Source organism: Vollenhovia emeryi, unplaced genomic scaffold (genome assembly GCF_000949405.1).
Source record: "Vollenhovia emeryi isolate VEMERY1.0 unplaced genomic scaffold, V.emery_V1.0 DF939160.1, whole genome shotgun sequence".
NCBI classification, from domain to species: domain Eukaryota; kingdom Metazoa; phylum Arthropoda; class Insecta; order Hymenoptera; family Formicidae; genus Vollenhovia; species Vollenhovia emeryi.
The window spans coordinates 71,341-90,871 of NW_011967206.1; the positions used below are offsets into that span (position 1 = coordinate 71,341).

Genomic DNA, 19,531 nt, shown 5'->3' on the forward strand with positions numbered 1-19,531 from the left:
TGTGTGTATTAATATTAGTATTAGCATTAGCGTGTTATAAATATCATTGTGCTTCACATATGACCTACTGGTACGCAATTATCATATACGACAAAAAATTATTATGCAATTTGGAATGCGGTGATTTAAAAGGTTGTTTTGTCGTTTTGCGTAACGCGTTATACACTTGTTTTTTTCATGCAACTTTTTTAAAAGCAACTGAAATGATACAATTTAAATCGTAGCTTGCGATTGTAATCGTATACGTCATTTCGTAGCAGTAAAGAATACAACGTCGCGTTATTTCTGTCGGTCATTAAAGGCGCGTCGTTCTGCGACCTTTGAACACACGCCTGGTTGTTCGAACTAATACATAGAAAATATATCAATGTTACGAAAGTATTCAAAACGACACAATGAAAACAACATATAGAAATCAGCTGTTGCATTGAATTATTCACTGATCACGCAATTTATTAAAGAATTGATAATAAATTAAAAAATAAATTTCTATACTATTGAGTATAATAATTGTTTCAATTATAAGTCAAGATTTAGAAGCCAATGCTTATCATTTAGGTATTTATTATTGAAATTAGATTGCTATTTTCTGGGATAATAATAAAATACCTTTAATTCATTTTATGACTTATATAATGTAAGTTTTTAACAAATTAAATTTATTTATTAAAAATTAAAATAAGTTTAATTTGTTACAATCTAAGTAAATAATAATTAAACTTTTACAAAAATTTCATTTACCTACAAAACCTCTTATAAAAAATTTATAATAAATTATATTTTTAAATAAGTTTTTATTAGGAAAAAATTGTTTTTGAACTTATTGATAAGTCTGTAACTGTTTAGTCTACGAAAACGATTCATATGTCAGAAATATAGTGCTCGTATTGGAATGCAAAAATAATGTTAAACCAAGTCACTTCGATCTTTCAATAACAGCTATTAATTTAAGATGGAAATATCGCATCGATATGGAAAGGAGGAAAAAATGTTTTTATAATACTAGGCAGAGTCCGCTATCGATTTAATTCTCGTTCATCGTGCTCCGTAATTATCAGCAATTTAATAAGACTACGTGTCATCATTAATACGAGAGAGAAATAAAATTGGTCGATCACAGGCACGTAGTTACATATTATGACCTTCTAAAATTTGTAATCTGCGTCAGTGCTTTTCCTTGGACGGGATTCTCTTGTAATATAAGGGTCAGGGATGTCCGTGAGTTACATCCTAAGTATATTATTATACATAGAATAATTAATTTTGTAGTTTAAGGAACATATTATTAACGATGTGTTTTAACTCTGTTTATGCAGTGAGATACTATACATTACATTATATTATGCTTAAATAATGAATATAAAGATAATAATGAAATTATTAATATAACACGTTAATTTTATCGAAAAATAAAGCAATCTTATTTTTTAATAACAGAAATAATTTTGTGTTGTTGCCACCAAAAATATCTTTCTATTCTTATATTCTTATCTCTTACACACGCGCACACACACATTTTAAAAGCTCTGAGGAAATCTTAAAGTTATCAAATTAGCGAAAGTTAAGGCGCTATTGGAACGGCACATTCTTAAGATCAAGTCAAAAACTCCTCGGTTACTTTTGCCTTTGACAAATAGTTATCAAGTTGATTAGTAGAAAAAGATGTTATAATAAAAAAAAATCTGGTTTTGATTAATTTATTCTGACCTCCACCTGACCTCGCCATCCAAGGTCAAATGACTATTACTATGTTATGTCCCTCTCGAAAGCCTACAACTTTGGTCTGAAACTTTTTTTGAAAAGCTCCTTTTCGAGACATTATGTATTGAATAAAATAATCCCCCCCCTTTCTCTGTCGTGTGTATATTCTTATCTTATATCGCAGTTTGTTTTTTAATAGCATATCGCAAGATGAGCACGCAATTGCAGCTGCTCTATTTTCGTTAGATATCATGTACTTAATAGAGCACAAGACGTTTATTATTGAAGATACATTCTTGTTGTTCATTCTTGATTTAAGATTATTAGATATTATGTGTCGATTCAAAGGTTATTCGCGTTATAGCGGAGCGGACAGAAATGCTTTACGTTACACGATGTCCACTCTCGTATGTACTATCCGATATGAAATATACGTAACTACTTTAATAAAGAAATTTGTGTTGGTAGATTGCAAAATATTTAATAACTACAACTCCACACAGGACAACAAGATTGCAGGAATATTGTAAAGCAAAAATACATTGGAATGTTCGCAATGCCATTGTTCAAACTACATTGCAAATTTATGTTTCTACAATATTATACTGCACAATGTACAATGTTGCAACGCTATTGCAATATAGCTGCAAGCTTAAATTCTGCGCTGTATGGGAATGTAATAATAATAATTAGAATATAATACAATGATAACTTACAATTAAAAAATTGTTGTAAGCTTAATCTAAGCAAAATGTGACATTGTAAGATATTTTAACAACAATTATAAGTTTTTCTATAACAAATTATTTTTTAAACATGTCGAATTGTTGAAATTACTCATAAATTTCATTAAGTTACAAATTGTTAATCAGTAATATTACCATTAAGAAAAATCGTGTTTGGCAAATATAACTGTTAATTGTTTCCTTATTCCTATCTGACTTTCTAACAAGTATTCACGTGTTACAGAGAAGATCCCTCGAAGAGGAATCTTGGGAGCGATGATGTTCCTGGCTTGTATGTTCTCTTACGTCATTCGTACCAATTTATCCATAACTATTGTCGCCATGGTAAACACTACAAGCAAAGACGGTGGCGTCGGGCCAGCATGCACGGTGGCGGATATGAACAGCAATAAAACTGTCGTGATCAAAGACGTAAGTCTGCGTGCGTTATATAATACTTATAATTTATATTGTACATCATAGAATACAATACAACTACTGCGAGTATTACCAGTAGATATTTTTTCATGGTTCTTTTATCATGAAAAGAGCAATGTCCCGTAATTAGAAATGTATTTTTTCTTACATATTAGTTTGGGGAACGTTACGAATGGAATCAACATATCCAAGGACTGTTACTATCAGGCTACTTTTACGGTGTCCTGCCGGCTAGTGTACCAGCTGGTCTCCTAGCCGAAAAATACGGAGGCTCTAAAGTTGTAGCGTAAGTATAGTCAAAATAATTAATTACTGATAATCGTTCATCCACGATTATTATACTCACTTTTTACCTTCATGACTTTTAGATTCGCTACATTGATACCCGCAGTGTTAAATCTTCTGATGCCTTGGGCTGCTACTGTTCACTACGGCTTTGTTTTTGCACTTCGCTTCGTAATGGGATTTTTCGGAGTAAGGTTTTAATTTGCAATTAATCTGTACGTCTTCTCTAATTGAAATTATTATGTTTAATAACATTGTATAAAGCACATAAATTTTTACATCACATGAATAGGACTTCAGTAATATATAATTTATAGGGCGCCGTTTATCCCGCTCTCCATGCGATGATTGCTAGGTGGGTACCTCCTGGTGAGAAAGGCATGTTTGTGTGGACTATGCAAGGTACCGTTCTTTCATATTCATCTTTTTGTTTTTTTCAGGGCCGGTTTTTCCAACCTCTTGGTAAGCTAACTAATAGTTAAACTATGTGTCTATCTTTGTCTGATTTAAAGGAAAGACAAAGACGTACATATGATTTAACTATTAGTTAGCTTATCAAGAGATTGGAACAACCGGCCCTAAGAAATTTAGAAAATTTTTTCGAGAATATATGTGTACTGTTATATTTTTTCAAGGTGGTCCATTTGGAACTGTGGTTACATTTGCTTTGTGTGGCGCGGTAATCAGTGCTTACGGATGGAAAGCTGCGTTTTACGTTACAAGCGCGCTTATGTTAGTTTTTTATGCCTTGTGGGTATTTCTAATATACGATACACCGGAGTCGCATCCTGGTATCACGGAGAAGGAGAAAGCGTACATAAAGGAACAAATAGGCACGACCGTCTCAAAACAAAAGGTGTGATATATTAGTGAAATAATAAAATATTAAATAACGAAAAAGTAAAAATAAGGAATCATTATAAAATAAGCTAATGTTTATACCTTTTCTACAGGTCCAGTTACCGGTGAAAGCGGTCGCTACATCTCCACCGTTCCTAGTGCTACTATGGGCCCACTTTGCAAATATGTGGGGTATTTATTTCATCGCTACAAACGGACCTAAATACACATTGGAAGTCCTTGGTTTCAACATGAAATCGGTATTATTCTAGTCATTTTGTTTTACAGTCCTTTCAATATTGTAACACCATTTTTATCTTGTAATTACTAATGACGCTCTTAATATTTTATGTATAGGGTGGCGCAATAACTGGATTACCTTATATAGCTAGACTAGGCGCTGGAGTGTTATTCGCAGCAGCGGGCGATTATGTGCGAAGAAAGAATTTCTTATCTTTAGGCTTGATAAGGAAGATATTTATGATTTTCTGTAAGTAATTTGAAATGGTTGCGTCTTTCATAACTTCGGAATTGGGACATTGGTAATTGCGTAGAATTGGCGCAATTCTGCACATTTACTGGGACATTAAAATGTATATATCTATAATAAATTATCATTATTTAATATAATTCATAAATATGACTGTTAACAGCTCACTTGGGACCTGCAGTTTGTCTGATAGTGATGACGTACGTGGGTTGCGATGCCACGGGTGCGATAATAATGTTAATACTGGCGTTGACTTTCAATGGGGCCGCCTGCCAGACTAGCTTACAGAATCATCAAGACTTGGCACCGAACTATGCCGGTTCTTTATACGGAATTATGAATACATTTGGCAGTTTCCCCGGATTTATCATTCCACCTATTATTGGTGCTTTGACAAATGAAAGAGTAAGTTATTTTTATACACACATCAAAATTAAAAGTATAAACAAATCTTTTAATTTCTGACAATGTAAACTACTCGAGAAAGAAGTATATATGAAATAACTTTAAATATTCTTTACATTTTTATACATTTATTTTATTTATACATACATATAACTACAGATACATTTATATTACTTCTTATTTTACTTGTAATCTTTAATATATTTCGTTTCATAGAACGGTGTGGAAGAATGGCGTATAATGTTTTGGATATCGGCGGTAGTATTTATATCGGCAACGATCCTCTTTTGGCTATTTGGATCTGCTGAAATTCAACCGTGGAACGATTCGAGTCACACTAAAGTACCTACTATTTCCGAAGAGGAGAAGCGGATAAACGAAACGACGACGAAAGATGGGGTTGATACGGAAACCGAAGAAAATGAACGTCTCTAATGATTTAGAAGATGAAATAACATGAAAAAAATGTATGTATTTATGTCTGTACAAAAATTACTAGTTCAATGTCGAGAAGAGAATCTAAGAGAATCTAAATTGCTGCAAAATTTGACCTCTCTGTTAAAATGTCATACTTTATATACAGACCAACGTTTGTACAGCTTCTAATTGTTAATGCGTAGAAGGATAATCGTTAGATTATTAATATAACGCAATTTGAAATCGGAGAATGGATGTACAGAATATTCGATATAGAATATTCAATTGTATTATAATACATTTAGAATATTCACGTGCTCCAGTTACAGATACACGTTGCTAGAATATCACGACATACTTTTTGTCTTAATCCGATTAATTTTTTTAGATGTGAAGTTACTTTCTCACGCTCTTTATTTTTTACTGTTACCATATAAGACTGTGGGAGTTAAAACTTAGATTTTGTACACTTTGCGTAATTTTCAAGCGTCTCGAATATTTAAGTATTTATATGATATTACGCTTTTGTCATTTTCATACATTCGAGAGTGTCACGGTCGTGATCATCATATACCTTAGTGAGGGCTATAGAACGTGGTATTCAAACAATGTAATGTATCAAAATGTAAGAATACTCTGTAGTGCATTTTTTATTTCGTGCCAAAGTACACGTATGCTGCTCTCATTAAACACTCGAGGAAACTGACGTTATATCTAATGCTAGGTTGAAGAACCTTGGCATTGTCTTCGGGCCAATAAACGGTCGAGGTTACTCGATATTATAAATACGTTACGATAGGTACATTTAATCGTTATATATAATATATTTCTTGTTATACGTAATAGACTCTTTTTTGCGAAGCGAACTTTCATAACTGTGATATATATTGGCAGTAATTTACGCACAGCAATTTAACCGCGGTATCTGATCTATAGTCTCGATTGTCTGATGGCTGGATCATGTGCCATTTCAAAGCATCTCAAATAAATATGAAATACATTGAATACCAAATCTCGCTTTACGCAATAATTACGTGAATCCTATTAGCGTATAACAAGAAATCTTTATATATACGCTTCCCGTCGTTTACGAGCGCTCAAATGTGTACAAATGTGTAGTTTTATAGCGATAAAAGCAACTCGTCTTCTAATTTTCATTTATGAAATGCATCCGTGAAAGAGGCGACAATATCGAGGTCGAATCCTTTGCATCTAGAGAAAGACATTGCGCTCGTGAATAAGCGGAGAAGAAATGCATTACGTTCGTAGATCGTGAGAAGTGTTACTCGTACAATCGTACGTTAGAAATACGTTAGAAATTGTACGCTTGCACTGTAGAAAAGTAAGAAGTACTAAATGTGTTGTTCCTACTTTTTTGGAAAAGACGATCATTGTTCAAGTCGAATTTTCGACGCAATATCCACCGTGCTGTCAATATTAACGTTACGAATTACGTTAAAATCTGTATCAAGTATTTAGCAATAATATTTGTTGCGGGTGTCAATTGTGAAACACGATACATGAAGATTACAACTCGCTGATGTTCTAGGTAAATAAATCTTAGCGCATGTAAATGTGCGCCATAATATTATCAATTGTTAAGTTGTATACAAACGCGCATACTTTATTTATATGATAATAATACATATCTTCTCAAATCATTACACTTTTCATATTTTTGTCTTCGTATACTTTAAGTCATGACAGCATTTGTTTTATGAATTTCACACGGTGAATTGTAGCGGATGTACGCATATAAGGAATAAACGAATATATTTTGTGCGATTTCATTGCATAGTAATAAAGAAAATTATGTATCCACAAGTAGTCAAATTAATTATTTATTAAATTTTAATTAAGTAAATCTTTTGCTTTTCTTGGTTTTTATATTAATAAACAGAAAAAACGAGTCTATCAATCTAATATAATTATGCATGTTCTTATTCATGTCATCTATACTTCTGAGAAAGTGTATTTGCGTGTACTTTTTTGTATATCGGTTCTGTGAGTCTTCTTATGGTAAGAAAAATACAAAATAATATAGTTTTGCTTTCTCTATTGTAATTTTGAATTATGTAATTATATATATATATATTATCATATTATAATAATTACATATGTAGGATGTAGAAAGTAAATGAAATAGTTTAATTTTTATAATTACTGTTATAAAAATTAAATGTCTTTGCCAAAAGATTAAAGAGGTCTTTGCTTTACTTTAAGGATAAACGTCCGTATTTCCATCGGTTTCAAGAGAACATTGATTACGTTGTCATGAATCTCTACGGTTTGCCTGCTTGCTTCCTCTACATTTTGCATAACATCATTCGTCTCCGACTCCCATTGCATAGGTTTATTTTCGCTCAACAGTTGATTAGCGCCTAATGTGGTCTCTTTGATCGATTCAATTGTGAACGTTGAGAATAGATTCTGTTAAAACAAGATAAAAAATTAAGTCTTCTTTTTATTACAGAAATGGTTTTCATCATTAAATTTTTGTAATATATTGGTAATAATTGTAACAAAATATAATGAAAACTTATTAAGATTAAGAACTCACTTGAATGTTAATTTCCACAGGTTGAGACATCTGCTGTGCCTCACCGACTTCAAAGAGATGCTCCAGTCTCAACAGAATTGTACCGTCTTTCCAGGGTTCTAAGGTAAGGATGTGCACGTTTGGCGGCAATGCTTTGTTAAGACCAGTAATCTGCAAAACAAACGTCAATGAATAAAAATCTTGTCAAAATCATATTAACTTACAAACTAACTTATAATTGGTATGACAAATTTTGGTAGATTATTAAGTAACAAATTTCAAATAATCTATCGAGAGGGAAATAGTTTTCACACTTCAATTGTAAATGATGTTGTATTTTATATTTTATATAGCTACACATGGTTTAAGTTATACGTACCAATTTTTTTGGTTCAGCAGGTACGTTTTCAATATTGTTCAAGTTAGCGGGAGCACCCAAGATCCAAGAATGCAAAGCCAACTTGAGTGCCAATTCCTTCTCCTTCAATACGAATTCATCCGCGTCCTTCACTTTACCTCCAAAGAGATAATGCGTTCCTCTTACTACTAAACCTTCACCGAAAGCAGTTTCATTTAATGCCTCCGCTACACCAAACGCATCATCCTTTAGAAGTCGTCGATGAAGCTAGAAGCAATTTTATTTATTATCTATATGTACATTGTTATTTGTTTCCAAAATATCTTAAAACGTTCATTAGATTACAATAAAACGCATATGCGTGACGAGTACATTCATTACTGATAATGTCTTGTTTAGCAATAAACTCGTATTAAGACTTTTTAATTTATGAAATTAATTTTGTAAGTATAAAGTTGTGTTTAAAGAATATACTATCAAAATACAGATTTTAAACTGACTCTTATAAAGTTTATAATTTGTACAATCTGTACCTTAGATATAGCTTTATATTTGAATTTAAAATACAAATTTTTTGGCGTAAATTTTATGTAGATTTACAGTAATTGCTTTAAATAATTATATAAATTTTTTATTAATTTCAATTTTATCAGCACGCTTACAGTTAGTAAAAATAATTATAAAAATTTATCGATTAAATTTGAATATCTACCATTAATTCAATGGCACCATCTTCCAAACTGCTTCCACCTTGGGAACGATCAACAAGAATATTTAGCTTCAATTGTTTCTTTTCATCCTTGAGCGCAATTTTGCTGATTACTGGATAATAATTTCCAGATATCGGCTCCTCCAATTTTAAGTCCCATGTTGGACGATAGTTTCTCACACGCTTCAACATTTCTCTTCCATTGCTATCCGTGTAAAACGTTTTGTCTGTTTGCAGGTTACTTGTGTATCTCGTAACTATCTCTTTACCAATCTTATCTCTGAAATAAAACAATTTCTAATCATTATTTAATCGATTTTTTAAATATCTTTTCGGATTTTATAATTTTTATTAATAATTTTTCGCAAGGTATGTATTGAAATATTATATGTATAATTAAACGTAAACTTGCAATTAAAATTATAATTGTAACATCAAATATAATAATAATAATAAGTCCTAATATTAGGTATTGTATGTATAAAAATATAATAGTATTATTAATATATTATTAAAATATATGAAATTTTATAACATTGAAGAAAGAGAGAGAATTTTAAGTTAAATTTTAGAGATTTCAAAAATTTGCATTGCATAGATAAGAATTAAGTATTGCAACAATAGAAACTAATAGTACTTGACAGGTATCGGTCCAACGAGCCAGTTGAATTCGATGTGTTCTTCTCCTGGATAAATTCGAACTACTTGACTAACCCATTCGTTTATTGTATGATGGAGTTCTTGGACAACAGGACCTATAAAGAAATAAATTTTACAATTTTAGTATGCATTTATGATGTGTTATTTGGAGTAAAGTTAGCTTATTGAATTGTTTAGACCTGTGTAGATTTTATGCGATCCGCTGTACGCAAAATTCCTGGCCGACGTTTCTTTAGGTCTGAAGATATACGCGCCAGATGATCTATTAGCGAAGATTTCATTATTACCCTCTGCTCCTATGTAGTAATGGAAAGTTTGCATGACGCTCATGTTCTGCTTATTCCAGTTTATTTCTAAGTCACCATTGGTGTTAACGTGTATACTATACACCTAAAAATTATGAAACAAATTCGATTGTTATTCCAAGATTATTTAATTAATACTTACTTTATTTCTCTAACACTAGTTTTGTAATGTTATAAAGAAAGATTGTGGGACCGTCTATTAAAACAAAATTATTCGTGAAGTTTGAATTCTGATTGTCTTCGTTATAAAATATTGTATGCATGTACTGATAATAATTTCATCAATAGGAAATTAATGTATCCTTAGAATATATTTTAGTATGTTAATTGTTTTCATATTAATTGTTTAATATATTAAAAATACTATTATATAATTTTAAATTGATTAGTTTTTTAGTTTACAGCAAAAAAGAAAAGATTATTTAAACTATTTTAACAGTTTACATTATATTTTAGCCTCCGATGATTTACCTCATTACTGATGGAATTGACTGCTTGGGGTTGCTCAACTATATCTTCCTGCGTCTTTTTCGCAACGACATAAACCAGAATACCAAGAGGAGGGACATTGGAAGCACGGAAAACAACATCATTTGTCGCATTGCTTTTTCTTCCTGGTATTTTCTTAACTTCTTCGGGGATTGGTACTATCTGCACTGCTGGATATACTCCTTTAACAAAAGAATATAATATACATATATCAAAACTTTTTGTAAAATTATTATAAACTAGCCAAAAATAATATTATACTTGTAATACATGTGTATATTTGCAATTAATATATACATTCTACGTATTTTTTAACACAATATAACAAATTTAATTATATTATATAGAAATAATATTACACATCTATTTTATGAAAAAGTTATTTCATATCTACGGTATAAAATGGTATGCTTGTGATTTTTAAATCTATATGTTTGCATTATTTTATATTTTAATGTTTTAGGAACGTATACATACCGTCAATCAGTGATCGAACAGAATAAGAACTGTATTGAACGGGAACGCGAACATAGGTGGAAACAGGCCTGCTTAGAGGGTTGTACACTACAACCATGAACATGTCATTTTCCTCGGAAAATGCACACGAGCTAATGTTTAATTCCAAACATGTAAAGATCTTAAAGGACGCCGCCGTATTATTTGCCATTCCTGACCATTTCCTGTTAGTCGAACATTAACCAAAAATTAGCATGTCTTTTCAAACTTTATAAAATAACAAATTTCTGTGTAATATTTGTGCATAAGAACGTATTACATAATTATTTATATTTCGACCTTAAAAATTAAAATTAAAGTAAGTTTTGGTAAAGAATTACTTGCCCAATGGCTTGCGAAATTATTTCTCCAGCGTGATCCATGCTTTCATATAATATACGAGAATAATCGTTTGCGACTAATTGTTTTTCAGTGCCAGTAACAGCATCGTGATGCTGCATCACTCCCATTGCTTCTCGGAAGTGTTCCAAGGGTTTGTCGTGATTCTTTAAGTTTGTCAAGGCAACGAGTTGTTTACTTGCCTAAAAACAAGCAATTATATGTATTTTAAAAATGTGGCTTGCAGTTAGATGGATTAGGGTTTGGATACTAAATTGAGTTATCTTTGATTATCTTACTTGCAACAAGTTATTTCCTTCGCGTTCAAAGTATTTGACGGTTGGTCTCGACGAGAAATAGCCAGTCCAGAAAGAATGAGGATCACTAGCATATGGGAAGAAGTCATCGCTCTTGGTAGGCCAGTGAAGATTTAAATCGTTCAGGGCTTTTAAATAGCATGAGGGTGTTGAGTAAATTACGTTTACTGTAGAACCATTGCGCTGATTTGTATATCTATAATAAAGATTATAAAAGAAGTTTTAGTACTAGATTTTATAAGATATGTTAATATCTTTGGAACAACTATTCTATTAATGCTCGATAATTAATAAAAGGAAACTTTTAATTTTATCTGGCTTTGTATTATATATTTCAATTTCTTTATATTAATTATACCAATGTATGTGTGTGTGTGATATTCTATTTATACATATAACAAAAATTCAGCACAATATCTCAAACTTAGCAAAAATTAGAGCAACTGGAGGCATTTTTGAAAAAATTGAAAAATTAAAAAACAACCCTTTTACCAATTCTTGTCAAATTTAATACCAAGCATCCTTTAACGATACCCTCCACCTTAAAAATATTAGTCCGATATCTTATTAACAGAAGTCAGAACAATCACAATTTCGACATGGATACAAACATACATACCGTCATTTTTACAAAAAGTTTTTTATTGATATTTTTCAACATTCTGAGTATACTGGCAAATAAAAACTAGGAGAAATTATTCTTCACAAAAACAAAGTTCTCTCTAGGAGAAAGCAATAAAAGAAAATTTGAAATTACATCCTGTTTTATATATTAAATTTTAATTTTCCAAATTAATTGTACCAAATGTGTATGTATTTTTATGTTAAACTGCTGAAAAGACATCTTACAATACTTACCAGTTTAAAAAGTTAAAATTATACACATATCTTGCTAAAACTTTCTTAAAAAATGGATAAAAAAATGTCTCGTATCTACTTGTTACACAATTGATTTATCTGATCCAATATTTATCTATTTAATCAAAAGTTAATGAAATTTAAAGTCAGTGAGTGAATCAAATAATCTCAAAAGTAGAATTTGGCAGAAAGATTTCTTAGAGTTAGACTTACCTGATTAGTTTGTCTAAGTTACCGAACACCATCTCAGACTGTTGATAGTGAAAATCATCCCCCATAGTGAGAATGATGTGATTAGTTTTGTAGGCACGGGCTTGTTTCTGCGCATACGCCAGGAACAGCTCAACCTGTCAATTGCGCATAATTTTTACTTACCATGACACGAAGACGGCATTTCATCGTAATGTCGTAAAACCACTTCTGCCCTTCATCTGTTTCTGCCTACTAGCGACTGTCGTCCTTTGCGAAGCAACAATCGCTTTTTTTTTGCGAGCTCATAAGCATCGGACATATTTCGAAAAGCGTGAATTATAAAATTTAGGTTTTCGGCGTTAATACCTTATCAGCTTGTCCAGATTCATGAAGTACATTTCCGCGTGCTGATAAGTGAAATCTCCTCCCATCGTCAATATGATATGATTTGTGCGGTAATAATTACGTTGCGTAACCGCGTATCTCAGAAAATCATCAATCTGGCACAGAAACACATCCCGTAGATTATGATTCTCGCACAAAACGAATATGTCCTAAACTATTTGAGCAATTTCACCGTTAATTAATAATTACGAATTTTCCGACTTTATTATACTACTTTAGGTATAAATTTTTTAACTGGATCTTGGTAGTCTAATAATAGTATTTTAGTGTGCATTCTTATATTGTTAGGCTAACATGATTCACCCCAACCGAAAATGGTATCTTATCTATTTATAAAATATAATCTTTCTTAGCCTTCTATATTGTTTTTAGCAATACAGGAAAGTCCCCCTATTATGAGATAAGTTCCTAATGTGAGATAGCGGAGTTTCTGCTAAATTAATAGGCATCATCTGTTGGTTCCACCATGAATTCATTGTCCTTGGAGAGATATTTCTGTTTACTGGAAAATTGATTGTTAGATCGTGTCATCGTTGCAAAAAAGAAATTTGTGATTGAATTTGGACATTGAAACCTGCTATTTCGTATTAGAATCCTATCTCATAATAAAGGACTTTCCTCTATTATTAAAATCAAAATTGTTCCCACAATTGATAGAGATTCTCTACTAGATATTTATTATTATTTTCGTTGTTTTACTTTTTCTATAAATTTTATTATCTGGTTAATAATAATTAGAAATTAATTAATTGGCACAAAGCATCATATACCAGCTCTATTCACTGATTAATGCCTGAAACGACCTCGTTAATTTATCGTTATTTTATCGTTAGAGACCTCTAATGTCAATAACTATCACAACTTCCGCGATATTATGTTACATACCCTTTTGTCAATGTTGTAGTCGGGGCTATCGAGATCATCGACCATTGGTTCATCGGCACATAAAACGTCGAAGCAAAATCCTGGTGGTGGACTGTAAGTGTTGTACATCGCGGTCGTGAACAAATTCGCGCGCTTGCCTGAAAGCAATTGCATATTGTATATTGTATAATTTTATTCATTGTACAAATGTATTTTTTATCTACGAGAACCCATCTACAAACCAATTTCTAAATACGTAAAACTTAGAATTGAATCTTTTTCTTAGCAAAAATATTGAAAGAGATATTATTTATTAAGACTTTTCAATTTTTGTGGAGAAACTTTATAAAATTGAAATAAAATATTTGAAAGTATTTGAAAGTAAGATGCTCTGTTAAAGTATATTTTTCGTGCAACATGTAAATGATATTGCCATTTCACAGTTATTGACGATATTACGAGTATAAGCGTTGATTATTTAAAAAGTATAGATACCTCGACAACTCCGTAAAGAAAAATTTAATTCTAAATTATTAGAAAAATTCCTACCGTGTTAGATATTATAATATGTTTATTGAATCTTCCTTTTTTCCCTAAGTATTAGTTTTCGCCTTCATATAAGATATTTTCTTACCTAAACTTGGACTGCTCTTCCAAATAAATTCCATTGTTTTATCTTGTAACCTCTTACTCTTATCTTGATAATCAATACGTCCAAAGAGCATTCCATCGAATCCCATCTGTGCGAATAAAGAAGCCTGTTCTCTGGAATGGCCGAATGGGTCTATTTGCCATCCAATATGCGGTCTGGCACAGCCTCCAAACGTATCGTTCAGTCGCCTACAGATCAGCATCATACATAAATTATGATTTTAGATAACAATTTATACGAAGTGCTTTCTTCGTTATTTATTAGAAAAATATAATTAGAAAACAAAATTATTTTTACGTTGCACATATATGTTAAATTGAGAGAGAGAGAGAGAGAGAGAGAGAGAGAGAGAGAGAGAGAGAGAGAGAGACAATTAAATTATAAATATGCCACAAATCATAAAAGTAAATATATTTTTTACTTTGATCATATTCATAGAAAAATAACATTTCTCGTGTTTTATGTGCACAGAATCATCAGATACATATAGAAAGGTGAAAAGAATATCGCAAATTATTGATCAATTTTAATTATACTCAGTTTCAAGACTTTTCTTGCCGATGAATCTACCATATAAGAAAACACATATGTACCTGAATCCCCATGTAAATTGATCCACTAATGAATGGTAGTGAGTACAAGCTTCGTCGTTCATGCTCCATGCTCCTCCGATGATTTCCAATCGCCCTTCGTTGATTAGCATTTTGACGTCAGCACGTACTTTTTCGTCTTGTCGTAGCCACCATTTCCAGAAGAAAGCAGTTTCCACGTAAATAAATCTGCGAAAGTGGAAATGGCATAATGTAACATTTATGCTGTAATATATGTTTAAATATTGTAAAATATTTATCGGTTGAAATCTTTTTGACAGTAAAAGAATCGATGTTATAAATTATTAACTTCGAACTTATCATGAAGTAATGTTATCTGTATGTTATATATCTACTTATCTGTGTGATAATGTACTTTGAATGTATACGAATTTATGCGAATCTTTATCGCACGCTTATGTCAAAGACATTATATCTGAAATAATTACCTTCTACTTGGGTCAGCTAGCAGAGCTTTAATGACACTGTCGAGAATGTACTGTACGCCAGCTTTTTGGATTGTAGAGCGACCTGAATGAATACAAAATTTTCATTACAAATTTGTAAGATGACAAAATGTAGAAACGTGTGAAATTAGCAATAAATATCAAATAATAATCAAATAGAGAAAAAAAAATCTCTTTCCTTGTCAGCAGAAGAATCACAATTATTTTATAATAATGTACTTTTAGAAAGTCTCCAAGAAGTTTCTAAGGAGCTTTCAAAGCTTTTAAACTCTTTTATTACATAGATAAATAATAAACATAACAAAATCTATGGTTATGAATATTAATTAAAATACCATCATTTTATGCAAAATATATTTTGTTCTGGTATAAAGTATTTTATGGTTTCGTGTATCGACAGCAGAGGTAAAGATTATTTGCTCTCTGCCATTCATATTTTTATTTTTAATTTTATTATTTATTCTCTCAAGCGATTAGTTTTATCATTGACTTACTTCCAAAGTAATACTGATCCACAGTCTTTAACCAACCGACATCGTCGTGAGTATGTGGGACCATGTGAATGTTGAGTTTCTTCGGATCCACGGCATGGCACGCCTAAAATTAATGAAATATATAGGTACTAGACGTATTATATATTCCACCTTTCTTGTAATTATTTATCAGGTTTTAAGGTAATTATTATATATGAATTAAATTAAATCATTGAAAACGCATTCTCATTATTGCGGGGCAGATATTTATGGACGGAAAAGTAGCATAGATGTTAAAAGCAGAATGACGACTCGCATCGCGTACTTAATTAACCCAATTAACAATTAATTTGCGTACCTCATAGTCGCATTTTTTGGTGGCTGCTGCATCTGGCGTGGTTCGTGGTATTCGCGCCGCATTGCCGGTGGCGAGAAAATGTGCGAATGCCAGTGACAGAAGAAGAAGCAGAACTTCGTGTCGCAACATAGCGAAGATCGTTGCTTCTTCCGACATGCAACGTACCTAACTAATGAGATAATTGAAGCTGTCACCCTATACTTATACTGTTGACGGACCTCGCACTTATGATAGCTTGCCGCAGCAGATAAAAGACGATACAGACCGACGATGGTCATGAGCGCAATGGCGTAAGCTATTGTTCGGTTCGAAACTCTTTGAATGCGCGCATTAATTGAGGAAAATAGTATAGCTTGATATACTGTTGTAAATGTGTTTTCCGATAAAAAAAATAGATATAAAAGTATATAATATATAATAATATAATAATTTCAAAAAATATCAACCTAAAAATAGCATATCGTATTATCGTTTTAATTAATTTTTTCTAAAAATAATAACAATATGGACCAGTTTTCCCAGCTTCTTAGAGCCAGTTTCACAAACGTCGGTTAATTGCTAACCGAAGGTTAATTGATTCTACGTCTCTTCTTAGACAACAAGATAGAAAAAGATACGGAGTTGATTGAACTCTGGCTAACAGTTACCCGACGTTTGTGAAATTGACTCTTAGTGAGTTAACAGTTAAATTATATGTCTATCTTCGTCTGACAATGAGTTAAAGGAAAAACAAAGACATGCATATGATTTAACTATCAGTTAATTTATCAAGAGGTTGGAATAACCGGCCCTAAGTCTTGCCAACTAAAATACAATTTACATATACTATAATACTTTTATTATCACGTTATTATTAAAATCCGATAAAATATGATGTGGCTTTGCAATATAATTGTAAAGTCAAATACAAAATAACAAGAAAAATATGTAATCGTTTGTTAAAAGACAATTAATGTTATTATATTAATTGAGGACAAGCTAAATAAAAACAAGATTATTCTCTTCATCATATTGAAAATATGTTAAAATATGAAAATTGGAGAATATATGTGATATTCAAATGAAAAGATAATATTCTCTATAACCTATAAAACTTACCTAAGTATTACAAAACGCCAACTAAGTGGTTTAATATCAACTAAGCAGCTCACGTAGAGATATCCAGTCTATCTTACCGCTGGCAAGTGTTGCAGCGCGAAACATGACCGTCTATTGACCACTTCACTCAAGGTCTAATATGTCGTTTCTTGCCATACATTCCTAACATTCAAACATTTACGTTTTATATGATGGTTTCTCCAACTTTTGTATATTATTTTCACAATTAGAATGTTTCTAAGAAATGGATTTACTTTAGGATAAATATACATATACATTTCGTTAACACTTTTCTGTCACTAAAAAATATCTAAAATTTTATACATATATATATATGTATATATACATACATTAACATGAATAATAATATCTCTAGATTTTATGAATTCTTATTTCAATTTTCTATTATTTTCTCTTTCTAGTTCTCTTTTGTTTTAATTTCATATCCCTTCGGTATAGAAAAATATATTAAAAAATTTCTATATCAAAGATTTAGAGATAGAGATAGAGAGCTAGAAACTAGTTTCTTTTTTTAACTTCTTTCTTATTTCTATATTTTTACGTTATTTTTTAAGACAATAAAAATATAAATTAATAAATGTATAATACACGTAAAATTTCAATAATTTAAAATAAGAAAATAGTTATCAAGATTGAAACGACAAAGTTCCTAAATAGTAGTTATTTTTTCAGCAATAAAATAGAAACTCTCTTTCTTTTCACGTTTTATGTACAAATAATACAAATCATATACGTTCAGACTTAGATATAAATAGTTGTTATCAATAACATCAACGTAGCAAAACAATGTTGACACAAACTTTCCCCAAGTAGTGGAAAAATTTATATTAATAAAAAAAATAAGGAAAATAGCTTATCTAAAATTAATGATATCAAGTTGATATCTTGTTTATATTTGGAAATGGGTAATTATCGATAGATAATCGTGTATTATTACCAGATATTTATCACATTCAAGTTTCATTGTCTACTCTTGAAAGAATTGACACTGTTTTTGAAATTGTTACGTAACTGTAATTATTAACTTTTTAAAAGGATTTTTTACAACATTTTTATCTGCAGAAAGTAGATATACATACATCATACGTAACCACAAGTGGTACCATCTATGTTTTTTAAATAATTACGATTCAATGAAGTTACAAGATTAAAAAAGATGATTGAAGACGAAACATAGCGCAATTTCGTCTCTGTATAAGCTGAATTATAATTTTACTGTTTATAATCTTACCTCATATTAATTCAACAATAAATCACGTTCCGTACGCGTGTAAAATACACATATAAAATTCGAAAATACACAGAACCAATCCAGCACAGCAAGGTTTCAGCAACATTGCAGTAATAATTTATTGCAAGATTGCAACATTGCTTAAACGGTGCGAAATGTTGCTGCAACGCTGCTGCAATCTTGCAGCAACGGTAAAATGTCCGCCTCTCTGAAATATTACAATGTAATATTACAGCAACATAGCAATATAATGCATGCATAATATACAAGTATGTTTTCTCGAAGCGCGGTGTGCTTCACTTCTCTTTTAAATTCATAGTAAATGAAGATTTGCAATTTAGAAATATACATTTGTATACACTAACTATTGAAGTACAATCTCTAATCTTAGCAGTTAGAATTTAAGTAACAATGATTTTTGTTCCGATACATTTTCTCGATTTAACAGAATTAATCGTTTATTTAATCGGTATACCAATAAGTCCGCAGAATGATACACAAAACGTAGTAACAGTCATGGAGCAAAGTAATGTAAAATATTAAGTACGGAATTTTCCATTTCGTAGGCGGGACAACGAATTCTCAACGTCTTTTTTGTTGTTTTTCACTCGGCGCGGTATCGTACGACGTTACGCGGGCCAAAGTTTACCTGAAGGACACCACGCTCTCACTCGCTCGCCGAACGTCGAGCCGGCAAGCAGTGTCGAGAGTCGCTCCGTGCGTGTTATTATTTTTGCGTTATCGGTTTCCAAGACTCGATCACGATGAATGCAGGGATAAAACACTATTGATTTGCACACCTTTATTGGT

The 19,531-nt window shown here is 31.4% G+C and overlaps 2 protein-coding genes across 6 annotated transcripts in view; one reads left to right on the forward strand and one right to left on the reverse strand.

The window, feature by feature from the left end:
- The window catches only part of LOC105564678 (sialin-like), a 19,713-nt gene extending 9,308 nt beyond the window's left edge, over positions 1 to 10,405 (forward strand). For 2 of the 3 annotated variants that reach the window (XM_012017225.1, XM_012017226.1), the window contains exons 3-11: positions 2,671 to 2,858; positions 3,020 to 3,150; positions 3,233 to 3,338; positions 3,467 to 3,551; positions 3,785 to 4,005; positions 4,103 to 4,249; positions 4,347 to 4,479; positions 4,643 to 4,884; positions 5,101 to 7,125. In XM_012017225.1, coding sequence (XP_011872615.1) covers positions 2,671 to 2,858; positions 3,020 to 3,150; positions 3,233 to 3,338; positions 3,467 to 3,551; positions 3,785 to 4,005; positions 4,103 to 4,249; positions 4,347 to 4,479; positions 4,643 to 4,884; positions 5,101 to 5,319 — 1,472 coding nt within the window. In that variant the 3' untranslated portion in view covers positions 5,320 to 7,125. Of the gene's footprint in view, positions 1 to 2,670; positions 2,859 to 3,019; positions 3,151 to 3,232; positions 3,339 to 3,466; positions 3,552 to 3,784; positions 4,006 to 4,102; positions 4,250 to 4,346; positions 4,480 to 4,642; positions 4,885 to 5,100; positions 7,126 to 7,881; positions 7,965 to 10,328 lie in introns of those variants that run through there. The other variant, XR_001009144.1, reaches the window with a different exon arrangement.
- LOC105564677 (lysosomal alpha-mannosidase) lies at positions 7,132 to 17,554 on the reverse strand. Of its 3 annotated transcripts, XM_012017223.1 has the most exons (18): positions 17,470 to 17,554; positions 16,372 to 16,540; positions 16,035 to 16,137; positions 15,523 to 15,604; positions 15,077 to 15,262; positions 14,466 to 14,671; positions 13,853 to 13,989; positions 12,929 to 13,062; positions 11,495 to 11,708; positions 11,202 to 11,398; positions 10,839 to 11,041; positions 10,344 to 10,543; positions 9,747 to 9,957; positions 9,545 to 9,662; positions 8,911 to 9,187; positions 8,220 to 8,465; positions 7,862 to 8,011; positions 7,132 to 7,731 (listed from the first exon to the last, which is right to left on the reverse strand). In XM_012017223.1, exons 2-18 carry the CDS (start codon positions 16,525 to 16,527, stop codon positions 7,498 to 7,500), a joined length of 3,054 nt encoding a protein of 1,017 aa, XP_011872613.1. In that variant the 5' UTR covers positions 16,528 to 16,540; positions 17,470 to 17,554; the 3' UTR covers positions 7,132 to 7,497. The 3 variants fall into 3 exon arrangements, with proteins under 3 accessions (XP_011872613.1, XP_011872614.1, XP_011872612.1); XM_012017224.1 differs by lacking the exons at positions 12,929 to 13,062; positions 17,470 to 17,554 and adding an exon at positions 12,584 to 12,717 and having other exon boundaries at positions 16,372 to 16,598; XM_012017222.1 differs by lacking the exon at positions 17,470 to 17,554 and having other exon boundaries at positions 16,372 to 16,598.
- Between the last annotated feature and the right edge of the window lie 1,977 nt (positions 17,555 to 19,531).

Bases quoted from the DNA above. Each gene is read 5' to 3' on its own strand.
- LOC105564677 (XM_012017223.1), bottom strand. From the start codon at position 16,527: ATGTCGGAAGAAGCAACGATCTTCGCTATGTTGCGACACGAAGTTCTG. The intron at 15,605-16,034 runs GTAAGTCAATGA...GTATTCATTCAG, and splicing joins GGATCAGTATTACTTTGGAA to GTCGCTCTACAATCCAAAAA. The intron at 15,263-15,522 runs GTAATTATTTCA...CCACTTTCGCAG, and splicing joins CTAGCTGACCCAAGTAGAAG to ATTTATTTACGTGGAAACTG.